General features: G+C 37.0%; 2 protein-coding genes across 2 annotated transcripts in view; both read left to right on the top strand.

The window, feature by feature from the left end:
• LOC135681441 (uncharacterized) overlaps positions 1-7,141 on the top strand; it is a 77,356-nt gene extending 70,215 nt beyond the window's left edge. Inside the window, exons 56-67 of the mRNA XM_089111673.1 lie at positions 191-326; positions 545-859; positions 1,280-1,609; positions 1,873-2,196; positions 2,448-2,771; positions 2,927-3,256; positions 3,539-3,601; positions 3,921-4,190; positions 4,620-4,868; positions 5,377-5,508; positions 5,731-5,829; positions 6,121-7,141. Of these exons, the coding sequence (XP_088967799.1) occupies positions 191-326; positions 545-859; positions 1,280-1,609; positions 1,873-2,196; positions 2,448-2,771; positions 2,927-3,256; positions 3,539-3,601; positions 3,921-4,190; positions 4,620-4,868; positions 5,377-5,508; positions 5,731-5,826 (2,569 nt within the window). The 3' untranslated portion in view covers positions 5,827-5,829; positions 6,121-7,141. The remainder of the gene's footprint in view (positions 1-190; positions 327-544; positions 860-1,279; positions 1,610-1,872; positions 2,197-2,447; positions 2,772-2,926; positions 3,257-3,538; positions 3,602-3,920; positions 4,191-4,619; positions 4,869-5,376; positions 5,509-5,730; positions 5,830-6,120) is intronic.
• Positions 7,142-7,384: 243 nt separating this feature from the next.
• On the top strand, positions 7,385-16,164 carry LOC135681446 (transmembrane protein 163a). The gene is made up of 8 exons (XM_065195928.2): positions 7,385-7,810; positions 10,817-10,936; positions 11,847-11,890; positions 12,161-12,255; positions 13,275-13,371; positions 13,777-13,888; positions 14,263-14,401; positions 14,836-16,164. Exons 1-8 carry the CDS (start codon positions 7,687-7,689, stop codon positions 14,909-14,911), a joined length of 807 nt encoding a protein of 268 aa, XP_065052000.2. The 5' UTR covers positions 7,385-7,686; the 3' UTR covers positions 14,912-16,164.
• Positions 16,165-16,336: the final 172 nt, after the last annotated feature.

Raw genomic sequence — 16,336 nt, 5'->3', positions numbered from 1 at the left:
TTTTCCATAATAAGTCCAGTGTCTCCACTTTTTTTCATTTTTTGGGATAAACTCATTTTGGCATCTCAGTTTTCTTTGGAAATAGAGTATTGAAACACCTCTCAACTTTTGATTAGCGCCAATGTACAGGTGCTGCTTTATTTCATGCGTGATTCAATTTTATTTTCAACATCAAAATTTTTTTGAACAGATTGCAAAAAGATCTGGAACACTGGAATGACATCGGCAGAGTACTCGCTCACTCTTCAAATTGGTTTGACCGAATAAGGCGTAACGAACACGACTGGAAAATTTATCCGCTTAGTGAACAAATTAGGAAAACAGAGGTACGTCAAACGCCAGTTAAAGGTGGGCCGTATCGAGGGATATTCTACCATATGGCCAAATATCTGTTTTATTTTTTGCATATAAACATACAAGCATCTACAATTTTCACATTCTTTGCCTGCGATAAAGCCTTTTAGTTAGGTTTTTTTTGAATGAACAAATTGATTGATTTGTGCTGTGCAATACTTTCCGTTGAATTTTTCCATTGGTATTATAGGATGTAATAAAAGAGGCTGAAGAACAACTCTGCTTGTTAGAAGGAATTCTGTATAGCAGACAATGTCCTGTGCGGGAAACAAACGAAGCACCTTCAACAGACACGCTAATGAAGGTGCAGAGGGTTACGTTTGACGTGGAGAATAGGCTGACAGAGCTAGTGGCACATGCAAGGATGTTAAAGGAGCTGCAGAGTGATTTAAAAACCTTTCACAGTGACACTTCCGCTCTTTTGGAAGCCATGGCCGACTTTATGGATCTGCTTTCTTCAGTAGAAGATAGTGGTTGCGAAAATATTGACGTGGCAGATCTGGAGGTATTGCTACAAACTTTTTTTAAAGTTTCCATGCTACATTCATTTGACGCGCTGTTTTTCTTTCCTTTTTTTATTGCTATTTTCCTGCGTAAAGATATTGGAAAGCAAGTTTAACATAAATAAATGGAATATCTCGTCAGTTGCTCTTCTATCAAGTTCGTCGTGTTTCAAACCCTGAACTCTTGGGGAGGGGCGGGGGTGTATCCAATGCCCTCCACCAGTCTTAGGCAATGCGTCATGATAATCCATCAGACGACAAATATGTCGATTTGAGATAAACTTTTTTCGCAAAATTCACAAATTCTGCAAAGTTGAATTCATTCCATCATTGAGAGCAATGCAGTATTGCTGTGTGCAGCAATGGACAGGCATTGTATTTTAACCCGTTTACAAACCAACCTTTTTGTCTTGATGTTCTAGGCAAGAATGGGAAGATTAGGAGAATGGCTGCAAAGTCAAAGAAAAGCTGCTGAGAAATTGGATATGAATCTGTTCTTGAATAATAATTGCAATATAGAGCTGGAACTTGCATTGACCCGAATGAACCAACGTTGGCAAAAACTTTCTGCTGTTTTGAATAAAATCAGGCGAAGCGCCGACAACCTTTCGTCAAAATATGAGCAGTTTAAAAGACTGGCGAACGAATTGCTGGATGTGAGTGAAGACTTGAAGAGAAGGTTGACACAGTCTGTCCCAAGCATTTTTAGTTCTAGTATTGAGGGAATAAAGGAGCAGTTCGATCACTTGATCGTAAGTAAAACAGCTTCGTAAGGTGCCTTTACTTCAATTGTTATCAACTTTATGATTATTCTTATTTAAGTAATCTCAAATTCTTCCTGTATTCATCTCAAATCGCTGATGACTCCATCTCAAATCGCTGATGACTCCATCTCAAATCGCTGATGACTTCAACTCAAATCGTTTATGCTATGACTATTTTTATCCCAAATTGTTTATCCCATATCTTTGTTATAGATGCTTTTGTGATTATGGGCTAATTTCGTATTTCTTAGACGTGCCGAAGAAAAATCGAAAGATACAGGCCTGCATATTTGACGGTGACTAGAGTTGGAAGAGGTCTTTTGACAAGGACACGTGGAGGAATCAAGGAAGGTGTCACAGAGCTGACGAAATGTCTTGATGATACATGGGAAACTTTACAGGACGAAGGTGTACGAGGAGTGGACATTTTGAAGATCACACTCGAGGCGTGGGAACAATACACTGAGAGAATGGAAACATTGATGTCTTGGTTGCGTGATGTCGAAAAAGTTGTAAGAATTTCTGTTGGTGAATTTACGAAGCAGGACTTGGAAAAGTACCTTGAAAAGTGCAAGGTACGGTTTATCTTGTGAAGTAAATTCTTCTGTCGTGATTTCCAATGTCGTAAATTCTACTACTGTCATAAATTATCCTATTATACTTTCTACTGACGTGAACTCTACTCTCGTGAATTCTACTGTCGTGAATTCTCTCGTGGTACATTCCGCTGTCGTAAATGCTGCTTTTTTCTTTAGATAGGCAGTCTTTCACTGGTAACTTTTATAAGATATTAAATGATTGAGTTGTGTTGGTTTTGTTTTTCCAGATTACTGGCGTCAATATTGAATCAATGCGGTCAGAGCTCGCTGTTGTCAAAGAGTGTGGCAAGGCTTTGCTTCATCTGAAATCGGTGACGTCAAACGATAAGGTCGTCATTAAAAGGCAATTGAAAATCCTCTCGAAGCTGTGGGATGACGTATGTCACCAAACGAAACTAAGGTTGCGTCATATGATTGAACTGCTAGAAAATATTGAAAAAGCGGAGGAAGTTTGGAAGTTGCTCGACCAGTGGCTATCAACGAATGAGGCTTTGCTTATGAAACAGAATGTTGCTGGAAATGCACAAGGTCAAAAGGATTTGATTCAAAAGGTAAGATTACTACATGCTTGGTTTTCGCGCTATAAATGCTCGATAAATGCCAGTTGGCTCATCTTTTCACTTTTGTTTAAAGTTTAGTATTAAGAGCCAGAAGAAAAATACAGTCTTTGTATATTCAACCTTTGCTTACTGTTGCCCTTCTGTAGATTTTCATGAAAGATTTAGAAAAATACGAGCTTGCGAAGAAAAGACTCGGAAGTTTTGTTGTCACAATCGTTAGTTCTGCGCCCAACGCACCATATTCAGAGAACGTCAAAACCCGTCTGCATGACATCAGTCGCCGCTGGCAGTCCTTATGCAGAGACCTGGGCAAGAGTTATAAGAAAGTAGAGGAAACTGTCTTTGGTTTGCAACTATTCGAGGCAATGCTTACTAGGCTAAATTCTTGGCTCGAAGGAATCGAGAAACGAGTTCACGAATTTTTATTGCACCCAGATGAAGCAGGAAATGAAAGACAGCGTATTCTGGATTTAAAGGTAAGCAGGATTTTTTTTTAATTCTTTCGTAAATAGCTATTTTGTATTCTTACTCGGTCACCCTTTGTCCAGCTTTGTACTTGCCATTTGGATAGATTTACTTTTTGTGTCAAAAAATCGAAACCACTGCAGCTGTTTGTTACGGTAAGCTGACCGCTGGAAAGGTTTACTGCTAACGTGATCAGATTACTAGTCCATTTGAATCAAGTTGGTTCAGATGATCCTCTTCCTTGCAATTTCAGTGGAATAAGCTTTCCTAATTATTTTTGCTTTTCTTTCCAGGTTTTGTCTGCGGAAGTTAGGTCTAGACAGGCAGACGTCTTCTCAGTTTTAAGGTTATGTCAGGTAATTCTTTTATTTACCACTTTGACAGAATTTCATGTCTTTATAGCAATATAGACATCGGATTGTTTGTATGCTAGATCCAAACTAATCCCATCCCCTAACAAAGTGATCTGACGAACAGCCGAGTTACATGTGAAGGTAGAAAATTCATGAAAATACAAAACGTTTCATCAAAGTGTTGGGTGATGATTTGCGTTCGCTAGTCTTTTCTTTCCCATATGCTGCTAAATGTTAACATTCTTTGCCAAGATACACAGCAGTGATTCAGCAAAATTTATTTTTGATTTTCTCGTGATCTTTAAGAAATGTCTTTTTTCAGCATCTGCAACATACTTCAAATGCCTGTCCAGTTGAGAAAGACTTTTACGAACTGTTGCAAGTGAAAAGCAGTTTTGAGCAACGATGGAATAATTTGCAAAGAAGTCTCGAGTCATTGCAACATCAAACCGAGGTTGGGTTTCGCCTCTCAGCCGATTGGCACAGTGATTTCGGCCTGCTGAGCGCAGCACTTTCAAATATAAGGCAAAAATTAAAGAAAGCTGAGCCGTCTCAAAACGGTCGTCGTGGCGATCCCGTAGATTCAACTATGGTATTGATAAAAACTCTTAATTATCATTGTTTATATTAAATTTTTCTGTCTATATTTTTCTGAAAGTTTCAAACATTTTAACTTTTTTTTGTCTATGAGTATCCAATGTACAGTTTATAAATGGGTATCACTTACAGAGGGAGATGATTGTATCAAGTAGAAAAAAGAGTTTAAGTGATAGAACTGATTGGAGATCTGAGCCACGATAGGCAAAAGCCATTCGGCTATACACTTTTTATGCTGATACAGAGAGAGCCCCACTAAAGTTTTGGGGGAGTTGCCGTTGTGTCATTTGTTGACCATTGCAGATATTGCTGTGGCAATACGCTTCTCTCTCATGAAGAGTTCTTTTCTCATACTCCGATACAAAAACTTCCAGTGGATATTTTTTAAGTTCTTGACCCCTAATCTACGAACCGGTTTTGCTAGGTATGCCAACCTCCCTTACGGGCTCGTAGTGCAGAATCTATTTCACCAAGCTGGAGAAGCAGAGAAGAAAGTCTTGATAATGCTGCTGCTCCTGTGTGGAAATTGCATGAGGCGGTCCTCACTCACAATTCACTCGATGAAAAGCAGAGGAATATTGAACAATGGCTTACTGATATTGAAGTGAAGTTGATTAAACTGCAGCCGTTTGTTTCGGATTTAGAGGAAGGACAGCAGATCAACGAGCTTCAGGTTAGCTTTTCAATATGCAAATTAGCAATCGCAAGTAGCCACATTGGTACAATGTTACTGAAAGCTTAGGTACCAAACTCTTAATTTTGAGCACGATTTAATACGAAAAATCCTGCTTGCTTTCAGCTTTTTGCTCAAAGCGTTGTTCCTATTTTTCAGGTGAAAAATGTCGTTTTATCATGACATTGATAGTTGTAAAAATTATATGTAAATTTTTTATGGCAATAATAATGATGTGTTACTGGATGTGACTGGTTCTCATATCAGTCAAAGGATAGGCCATCAACAGGAGTATGTAATTCGAGCAGGATTGTGTAAATCCATCAGCCGGATTGCGTGAATCCATGAGCAGGATTGTGTGAATCCACGAGCAGGATTGTGTGAATCCACGAGCAGGATTGTGTAAGCCTCTCAAGAGAGAGTTACCTTGATTAAAATCATATTATTAGTAGTAGATACTCTTGGTACAAAGCCACTGTTACATTTGATAATTTGATGATATTTGCAGGGTGTATTAGATGAACTCAGAGGGAATCAGAGTCGTGTCGAAAAAATCATTGAAGAAAGTGAAAAGATCATGCTACGATTAAGCACTGTCCACTCAACCTGGACAAAGGAATTCTCTCTCAGATATCGACAGGTAGGGACGGTGTCATTTGAGCGAAACTTTGTTGCAGTGACGTTTTGATCAACGGATTTGAAATTTGATTTAGACGAAAACCTTGTCTTTCTATGTCGAAAACCATGTTTATCTATCTGCTCTTGGTTTTTGCCTTGATTCACACTCCACCGTCACCCCTGCCAGCAGTAAGCCAGTTCGTTCATTCTAGATTGTGGAGTCACGTGTCATCCTTTATTCTAGGCGATTGATAGCTGCACTTCTTGGATTCTTGATTTGTCAGTGCCAGTGATGGAGCCCAGTCCTCCAGATATGCCCAGTCCATTGCAAAGCCAATGAATGGTATGCAACAGAATTAATACTATATTTGAAGGATTATATCAGTCATATGTGAGCTTTTATTGATGCAACAATTATTGTGGGAAGTACATGGTTTTGGATCGAAATCAACATTGAATTGGTACTTGACTAACAGTTTATTTCTCTTCGTCTCTCCTTGTAACAGACTTCTTGATGTTTCTCTTAATAATACATATAATCGCATGTTTTATGCGAGTGGAAATTTGTTTCTATTTGTATTTATGCTTTTGTTGTTTGTTTAGTGAGAAAATTTCAATTTTCTTATCTTTATAGGTGATTCAGATTAAGAGATGAGCTGAACCTGTCTCCTCCGTTTTTTGTAATTTTCTTGCCGTAATTTCGCTGATAACGAAATTCGTTGGAATGCTTCCACTCGTCATTTCTCATCGCTGTTAGTTTTTTGTCTTTTCCAAAGGTTGTATTTCATTGATTTCTTGTAACGGATTGTCGCTTCCCATTTTCGCTGTTTTTGCATTTTTGTCACGTAACTTTTGAGAATTAGTTCTTTATTAAAATTTAAAGAAACTGTAAATAATATCAAATGTGTAAACATTTTTTAATTTGTTTAAAGTCAGGTCGCTTGTACATATAGTTTGTTGTTTCTTGTAATATCGAAGCCTTGCTGAAGTCAACGGTCAATGATTTTGGAATATTTAACATGGTAAGAGCCTTTAAGATGGTTTTCAAAGAAAGTGATTTTTATTTAAAATCGTGAACTCATGTTTTAAGAATAACTTCTCAGTACTGGCCTCTATAGCCCTATAGTTAACCATCACTAAATCAGAAAGAGATCAACGCCATAAGGAGATTCGCACTTAATAATGTACCAGGCACCCAAATGAGGCAGCCATTGGCTGTTGCTTTTCAGATGCGAAATGTAAGCGATTTACTCACGGTATCAAATTCATCCGTTTAGAATTCAAAACATTTTTAAGTATTTAATAAAGCAATCCCTCTTCTTTCATTAAGCTGTGAGCTTTTTTGAGTCTACGGTGAACATTCTTCTTGAAAATTGATTAGTTTTTCTATACATGCCTTTCATCATACAAAATCTAAGGGTGTGGCCATCAGCTTAACAGGAATATGTCATTAAAAGGTGCTCTATAACAGTGATCACCATTTTCTTCTTTTTGGGAATTCGGGTCTGGGGTTCTTTAACATAATTAAATACTCTTTTAGAAATGTTATTAATGCGTTCATTTTGATATTTGATGTAAAACATAGATCAGGGATTATAAAATTGTATTAGAAATTGAATTAAATGCTATATATGTAGGTCGATGTTATTAGAAAATATTCTGTTTTCTTTATTTCCTCTTTCTCTACGTTCTAGCAAAAGTTTGTCTTAGAACGTCAACACCCAAGGCACAAAAGTCTTAGATCACTTAAACTCTACGACGGTTTCACTACAGTCTGGCATTCCAGACCCCCAGCCCCCTCCCCCCCCCCCCCCTTCCGACGGACCTGGTATCTCGAGATATCTAGCAGGGAATTTTGGGACCTATTGTGCTGTGGGCCAAAAGTAATGCGCAGCCGCAGCGCCCCCTAGTGTCGTAGGAAACTGGTGTCCTGTTTGTTAGCCGACTGGTGAATTGCAGAAATGAAAGAAAGAACACCAGCTGCATAAACATCCTTACTGTGAGCAACAGACCTGTCTGTTTAGTTCAGTGTATTACAAACTATTAGAGGAAGGTGCAATGCGTCGATTTAAAAGCTGGAAGGAGGAGCCCATTGAAACTAGGCCCATTCTGGCTCAGATCTAGGATAGAAGTCGTAAACAGCGGGTTCAAAGCTAATAGCTTGTTGAAGGTCGAAAGGCTGAATGTACCTGAAAGCTAGATGTCTAAGCGACAACTGCTACCGTCACAGCCCCAGCTCTCGTTTTTGCTTAAACAAGTGAGCGAAGATCTTCAAGAAAGCGACAATGAATCTCTTTGTGTTTCAACTTACGACGAGAATCAAGGTGAGGTTTTCTGGTCTTTCGTAATACTGGAAAACAAAGCAGCCAACAGCTACAGTTCATCATGTTGTGCTTTTTTGGTGAAAATTGTAATTTAAATTGTGTCTGTTGGTTGATGTTTATTATGGATATTATTACTGAAGCTCTTTTTGAGATAAACAAAATGTTTTTGTTTACAAAAGGCTTGTAGGTCGTTAAAAGTTAACATAGTTTCCATGATTACAAATTAACAATAAATCTCAGAATACAGCAAACAGCTTTAAAAATACAAGCAAATGTAAAAAATGATTATAAGCTTTACAGTTTATGTTATGTAGCTATGCAAACTCTTTTTATAAGAACCTTTGTAAATTTAAGAAATTGTAAATTTAAGTTCAGGCTGACTGTTCTTAATTTTTTTTGAAAATCTGAGGCTGGATTGTTCTTAATTTGTTCATAATCTAATAAGGTGTAAGCAGTGCGAGTGCTAGCTTTTTGGCTCTAGGGTGGTGTTCAGTTCAACAAAATGAGTGAGACAACCTTAATTTGCTGACAAATTTAAATATTTACCAAAAGAGCACTCACACATCGCTAAAAATCCTCGATTTTGAGAAAAAACGTTGTTCAAATTGAAATTTTGCAGAAGCTCAGCCTCAGCTCAGTTTGTTCCTAACTTTTGACCAATTTTGAGGCTTGTGTTCTTATAAAAAATTGTTCTTATAAAAAAAGTGTTCTTATAAAATTGTTCTTATAAAAAAAGCTGTATAAAATTAGCGAATGATATAAGATAATCCATATCTTCTTGACTCAATATCTTGACTCAACTTATCAAAAAGATCAAGGGATGAAATTCTGGGAATTTGAATAAATCTTAGATTACATAGAATTCCTAGCAGTATTTAAAGTGCCTATGAAATGAAGTTTCACATACAGTTTTTTTGTAAGAAACTGAAACTTCTACATGTTGTGGCAATATAAAATGAAAATGAAAGTTTGTTTTTGGGGTTTTAAAAACAATGAATGTGAGTGGCAAAGCATAAGAATCAGTGATGTCACAAGGTTTGCAGTTGGTTCACAGTAAACACACCATACCACTTGGTCAGGGCTGTTAGTCAAACAACTGTGCAAATTGTGATACCAGCATGAAAATTTGGAAAAAGGGGTAGTTTGATACGCTGAAAAAGATATGAATGGAACCCGACTGGAAATTGCCCCCTTTAGCTATTTTTAGACAGGGGCTCTTTGCCCCAAACCCCTAACGGTATTATTATTACAACATCTCTCCTGAAAGTATGTATAGTAGAACAAAACTTTACAACATGGGGCAGTTTGATGCAGTACAAAAGATATAGAACATAACTGAAAATTGCTCCCATTTCTATTTTCAGACTGGGGTTTTTTGCTCCAGACCTATAAAGACGGTTTGATTGCATCTCAATCGTACTTTAGTACTACAGTGCAAAATAGGACAGTGATACGCTGAAAAAGATAGTATATAGACCCCGACAGAAAATTGCCCAGTTGGGCTATTTTTAGACTTGGGTATTTTATCGCATGACTCCACAAACGACATTATTTTGATATCTCTGCCAAAAGAAGGTACAATAGCAGGAAACATTTCAATAGACGGCAATCTGATATGCAGGGAATGATAGGATAAAGACTCCATCTGAAAATTGCCCCCTTGTTCTATTTTAAGACTGGGGTACACCACCCAAGATCTTAATAGACGGCATTATTGTATTTCAGTCGAACTTTGGTACAACTGTATGAAACTTTGCAAAAAGGACAGTTTGATGCGCTAAAAAAGATTGGATATGTACCCTGACTTAAAATTGCCCCCTTCGGCAATTTTAACGGTAGTTCAATTAACAACCTCTGTGTACTAAACATCAACTGCTTTCGTGTTTGCAAACTTTGTGACGTCACAGATAACGGCGCTTTGTCACAGTCTGAAACGTGTAAATGGGATATTCAACCTAAATTTTAAGACGGTTCCGCAAGAAACAAATCACCTCAACATAAGGTCATTGAAATTAGTAAATTTTGCTTAAAAAAGAGTGCCTTTATCTAAACTTGTCAAATTTCATTTAATAGGCCTTATAAGGGGACTGAGAAACTGAGAAAAAATAGATTTCAACCTCCAGAGCAGTTATACTGTAAATCCTTGAATTAGCCCTGTAAATCCTGATATTTTTGGATGGGGGCTTATTCAAGGGGGGGGGCTTATACGATTATAGTAGACATTATTCAAAGACATCATTTATTTTAGTAGGAATTTCTTTATAAGAATTTAATTAATTACTACCAAAAGTATGAATTTGTTGTGGTAATTCAATAAAACGCCATAGGCAACCTCAGATGGCAAAAATCATTAAGTTGAGGGGTCCAATTTGAAAATTTACGGTAGCAGTGGGGGCTTTTTCGAGGAAGGCTTATTAACAGTTTGTAGTTCTAGGGTAGGGGCTTCTTCAAGGGGGGGCTTTATTTAAAGTTTGACAATAAGGACATTTTCTATCAGTCCTAGGAATAGGTTTTTTCTTGTATTCTCCTCTTTCATTCCTATGGTTTTGAGCATTGAGACATGCGTAATGTGTCACATGTCATGAGTCATGACATAAACTGGACTCAGTTTATTTTGGGAACATTAGCTTTTTTCTGGTGTGACACCCCTTTTCAAAGTTGTATCCAAGCTCACTGAGAAATGTTAAGAGTATGATCAAAGCTAGCACTACATTTGAATTAATATAGAAGATTTATTTTGCAAAAGCATTGATGAGTAGGCCATAAACAAAGTATGTTTAGGGGAAGGGTCAGAAGCTTTACTTGTTTGTACAGTGTTACAAATTTATGGTCCCCATATGCATTTACTTCAAGACCTACAAGAGAAACAAGTGCATTAAGTATTTAATTGTGCATTGTGCCAGTTTTTGCACTTAACTTAATAATGCACATGTTTTGCCTTGCTTTTATTGTACTGGTCCTTACTTATACCTTCAGTTATTGTAAAGATAAATTTTCACCTCACAGAGTTTGATGATGGTTGTAGTGGACTGCCCTTAAATGTCTACAAAAAGTGGAGAAAAGCAGCTTTGGTTGTTTGTGGTTTATCAATTGGATTTGAGTTATTCCTTGGATTTGCATCACTTGGTAGGTATCTTTACATTACATATTTTACTTTATATACTGGTGGCCTATTTGAAATTGGTACAGAAACTTGATTTTAAATCAGGTTTAAATAAGTATGCTCTTTCAGTGCCATAAAAGGGACCTATTATATCAGGTACCAGGGAAGATTCCCAAGTGTCCAATGGTAATTTCAGAATCTGAGGGGGTGTGATGGTAATTTCCCATAGAAATTCGATAATAGACCTTCTCTGACATTAGCCATCATGTTCTACTAGTTTCCGCAGTGGCATACCTAAGGGGGGGAATGGGAGGGGGGCCCAGATCCCCCACTTTTCTAAAATATAGTCCTCGAGATTTGTCCAAAAATGATGTAAAACTCATTTGGGGGAGTAGTATACTGTATGAATTAAATAATGGGGGAAAATTTTGCAAAAAGGGCGTTTCCCCGCATTTGCGAGAGTTTGAAGGGCGTGTCCAAAAAAATTCTGGGGGCTGGGCCCCAGACCCCCTCACTGCTGCAACTCTGGGTACGCCACTGAGTTTCCTGATTATACAGTGGTACCTGAAAATACATTCTTCCTTAGAGAGACATCCAAATAAGACATGCACATTTATTTTGTAGCTTTCTTGCACTTATAGAATATTTAAAAATGCCTCTTAAATGAAAGTTTGTGGTTGCCCTCATCCAGGTATCAAATAGTTTTAACCAACCATTAGACATTTTTGGATCTTGAAACTTGTGAAAATACCAATCTTAGTGGTGAAAATAGGGATCTGACTAAAACATCTACAATTATATTAGTTGTTTTTGGTAGAGAAACTTGTTTAGTTTTAAATCTGGAGGTGCTTGTACCTCTGAAAGATTTCCCCTTTTTTAAAAAGAAAGGGGTGTATCTATATGCATGTATATTTTGATTTATCTTTTTTGCAGTGCTGTCCATTATTTACCAAAGCCCAGGAACATTTGGGATGGCTGTAAGTTGCTTTTTTTTATTCACATTCCAGCTCTAAATGTGAAATGACTGAAACGTTTGCAAAAATTTTGGGCTATTTTCTTTGAACACTTCTTGGAATATGAATAGTGCTATTAGTAGTGTGAAAGTTGTTTAGTATTTGTAGTAAATCAAAGTGATTGACAACTATTTTTCAATAGACAGTTGGAAATTATTTTGAGTTTGTTCTTTGTTGCTGTTTTTAGTCTTTTAGAATTTATTTGCAGTAATGGTTATGTTGTCTTACCCGTAGATGGATTCATTTGTTGACATAGCAACTACATTGGTTGTGGTGTGGAGATTCTGTGGCTACCAAGGTGAACACTATTCTTACGCAAGAGAACAAAGGTGAACGCCATTGCTGCATTATTAGTTACAAGATTCCTCAAGAACCCCTTTGCCTTTCCCTGCAAAGTCTCCTCCATTGTCATTTTATAAAGAGAACATGGATTGTTATTCATGATTGATGTATCTTTTGACCAAACTAATCCCTTGCTGCCTTTTCATTTGCCATCAAGAATTGACTAATCAATTTCGATTATGTCGGCATAAATAAAAAATGTCTCCATTAGGTAGTAGTTGTGGTTTGCCAAAGCTTATCTTGGTTATAACTCAAACCATGTCCTATGAAGATGCTGCGTGCGAGCTGCATTGCTAACGTGGTCCGCCAGTTCAATGGTCTGTTCTTAATCTTTACAATCATTTTCTCGTAATTAAGAACAGTGATTGCTCCTTTAACCTCTTCCGTATTCTCGTCTTAAGCTGTTCTAGTAACCCTCTATTTTAGATATTTTCGATTCCCCAACTGCATTTTTGTGGATTCACTCTGTCAATCCCTACCATTTACACTTTTCGAGCTTGCTTCCAGTTCTTCTGTTATCAGAATCACGTGGTGGTTTAGCGTCTTAAAAAAATCCAATTTTCAAAGCACACAATCACTGTTTTCTTAATGAAATCATGAGAGTTTTCCAAGTTTTGCTTTAGTTCTGTCACGCTCACAACTTGAATGTAAGTGAAAATTTAATCATAGAAGCAGGGAAGGTTCGGAATTCTAAGGCCCAAAACATTCCCCTTGTCAATAGATTTAAATTCTTTTTCCGCGTTAGTCTTAACTTCCACTCGCCATAAATCGATTGTGGATCTCACGGGCAAATGTGCCGGCTGCAAAATCTATTTGTCGGAGAACAAAATTTTTTCACTGGTACCAAGGATGTCATTTAATCGAATCACAGAGGCTGCAGGCAGGCTGCATGCAAAGTTACACTTCATTGGCTCTTGAGCGACTGTTGCAGGATTTTTTTATGCATTCAAGGTATCCCTGACTTCAGATACACCTTTTCAACTTTATTCTTTGCCTTATTCTACAGGGCCGTCTTCAGCATTTCCATCCTCTTCATTTTGTCAAGCTTTGGTGTTTTTGCGAAAGCTATATTTGATCTTGCCAGATCAAACAAACCCTACCATGTAAGTAATAACTTTAAATGTGTTTTTATTTTCATCTCGTTGTGAAGACTTATTTCTGGTTTTAGTTTTTGCCCGACCTATAAAACCAGCATTGGCGTTTCTTTTTTCATCTTAACCATTATACTTCAAGCAGGTTTTCTACATTTACAAGCCATTAGTTTGTACTTTTTTCTTCCTGTCCTGCTCTAGACTGAACCAACTCCGAGAATCTACATGTACGTTACGTCTTAAGAAAACAAGTATAAATGTCTGTGATGCCCATTATAAATGCCCATTATAAAGAAATGACTGTGAATTGAATTTATGCGATTCCCTTGATGCAATATTTCAGGTTTTCTTTTTATCAAGTGTTAATCTTACGTTGTGTGTCGCAAGTGTTTCAGTGATTGGTTCGTTTTATTCTAGCCCTACATTTTGTGCATAATTGCTGCAATCGCGATGGTAGTGTACACTGCATTGGCCTGGGCAAAATACTCCATTTCCCAGAAGCTTAAAAGCAAGGTTTTATTTTCAGATGGTAAGTCATAACAACGTGATGTCAATTTTCTTTGAAGACTATCACAAAACTCATTACACATGTAAACTGGTTTATGTGCCAGAGGGACTTTTAAGTGTAGGAAAACATTTCAAGGACTGCAAGTATTTTGCACATATCTATCAATTATATGTAAAGACTGAAAAGCAGGACAAGCTGCAAATCGATTTTGAGAGCTATTTTTCACTGTCTTCAAGAAATCAGGGGATTGGATATCTCAGGCCTTCCTTTTGCATTTTCATATAAAAATGTTTGTTTCTTCACCTATTTATGAATTATCTTCTCCCGGCATCTTAGCTATATGTATACATTTTGTCATGCTGACGTCATGCTGACATCACATTTGTTATTTTCAGCTGTGAACACGTTTTGCGTTGACCTGATGGCAGCAATGCTCCTGCTCAGTCTCCTCATCTACAAATATACTTCCACTTGGTTCATCGGATCAATTGTTGCAATACTCATATCCATATTTTTATTTGGGTACGGTCTCAGGTAAGCACTTTCCCCCCTGTATAAATTACAACGTTTCGTAGAGAAGATCAAGGAATAGAAAACACGCCTTTGGTTTAGTGACCGCTGCAAAGGAAGCAGAGGAACATCGTCCTCTAGTGATAAAATTAAGTTGATTGTTCAACAGGGCTTTGCTCCCGAAAGCTCGAAATTCCTTCAAAAAACTTGTTGCTAATCGAATTCTCTCTTTTTCTCACTTTTTTAGTCAGATCAACTTGTGAAAGCAATTTGTTTTTTTCAAAATGTCAAAACAATTTCCCGCTTTAATTTAATTTAAGAAATTTTCTTGCATAAAGATAGTTTTTTCCAAAGTAAAACCCTGATAGTGCTTGTCAGATGTTTCCGACTTAGTTACTATTTTGTCCAGTATTTAAAGTTTCGTTGAAGATCTTCACTTGATTTATACTTTTTTGCAGAAACATTGTTTTACAATACCAGGCGAAGAAGAAAAAAGAAAAGTCGCCGCTCGACGAAAGCATGCACTCGGAGTAAAGCAAAATAGTGTTCTTGAAGTTTAAAAATAGCTTTCCAAGATTTCCAACTGTCTCTATAATGGGAGGCTATTTACGTCTGCAAATATCGTAAAATAAAAGTTAACCGTTCACAATTCATTTCTTGGTGTAGCCAATGAAGTCTCAACCAATTCATGAATAGGACGAGTTTTGATTGAAGTTCAATATCGCGCACAACACCTGTAAGTGCGCATATTTATTTCATATTTTCAGTTGATTTTGATCTTCAGCTGAAAAAGACAAACCCCTCCTTACCTTGAAGGACTTTAGTAAGAAGGACGTTCTGTCATCCATACAAATTCTTGGCTTTTAAGCTTAGATTTAGATTTAGCAAACGACTAGATTGACATAGATAGATCAAACTTAATTTCAAGGGGAAAACCAGGTTAGTCTAACAACTAATCTTCCACTGGGTCCTCGGCTTTTTACTATACATTTGCACTCGAAAACTCTCGTCGCGTGTAGCTAGATATTTCACTATACAACTTGCTCGACTTTCTAACTTTTAACCTTGTTAAGGCAACTTTTTGTTTTCTCTTCTGCGGGATGATTTCTTTTTCTGCTGCACTCTCGTGGTTATGATCTAAGCATTTTTTCAGAGGGTTAGGCGGTCTAGAGTCAGACAACAGCCCTCGACCTGGGTGCTTAAATTTTGCTTATTTTTTGTTAAAGTGTTCAATTACTGCATCTTCATTCTCAATAAAATCGTCAAAGATTTGATCTTCTATTTAAACGCTCTTTATTGTGCTGGAGGGGAGTTTTGTTCAAGTCGCATTATGCTGCTTTTGTGTTTGTAGAATTTTGTTCTTGGCTGTTTATTTGAACTTTTTTTCATCAATCAAAATTGAATGTCGCTTATGTTTTTGAAGCTGCATTTTAGAATTGTCAATGCCTGGTCGTATTTACAAACTATAAACATGTGAGCCATCATAGTTTCATGTTTTCAATTTGAAAAGGTTTTACCATTCGACCATAGCACTCCCAATATTTTTGTTTGTAAGTAAAAGTTTATTTTGTACCTGATGTATTTATATTACAATGCAATTATAGTTTGACCAGTTAAGCCCCTTTTCGTTGGAGTGACTTTGAATGTTTTTTACTGTCGTTTATTGGGGTTGTAAAATTTAATCATTTAAGTCAGTTATATTTAATCAGTAAATATTTAAATGCTGTATTTAAGATTGTAAAAACAATAAACCATGCTAAAAGTCCTTGAATTCATTATTTTGCCATATTTAGAATATTCACAATGGACAATGGGCGTGTTTATTTTTGCTCCTCCTGCAGCTCCCCATTTCCCAATGTTGATCTGAGTTGTCAAGGCTAGAAACGAATGTCCGTAGGATTATCACATTTGTGATAACAACAAAAAAGATCCTTGCATTTGTAATGATGTTCAGAAACG

This window comes from Rhopilema esculentum, chromosome 12 (assembly GCF_057945365.1).
Source record: "Rhopilema esculentum isolate cy_ngs chromosome 12, ASM5794536v1, whole genome shotgun sequence".
In the NCBI taxonomy this organism is placed as follows: Eukaryota; Metazoa; Cnidaria; class Scyphozoa; order Rhizostomeae; family Rhizostomatidae; genus Rhopilema; species Rhopilema esculentum.
Note: the sequence above shows the minus strand (reverse complement) of the source record. Positions and strands in the feature narration are given on the sequence as shown.

Bases quoted from the DNA above. Each gene is read 5' to 3' on its own strand.
- LOC135681446 (XM_065195928.2), top strand. From the start codon at position 7,687: ATGTCTAAGCGACAACTGCTACCGTCACAGCCCCAGCTCTCGTTTTTG. The intron at 11,891-12,160 runs GTAAGTTGCTTT...TCTTACCCGTAG, and splicing joins CAGGAACATTTGGGATGGCT to ATGGATTCATTTGTTGACAT. The intron at 13,889-14,262 runs GTAAGTCATAAC...TGTTATTTTCAG, and splicing joins CAAGGTTTTATTTTCAGATG to CTGTGAACACGTTTTGCGTT.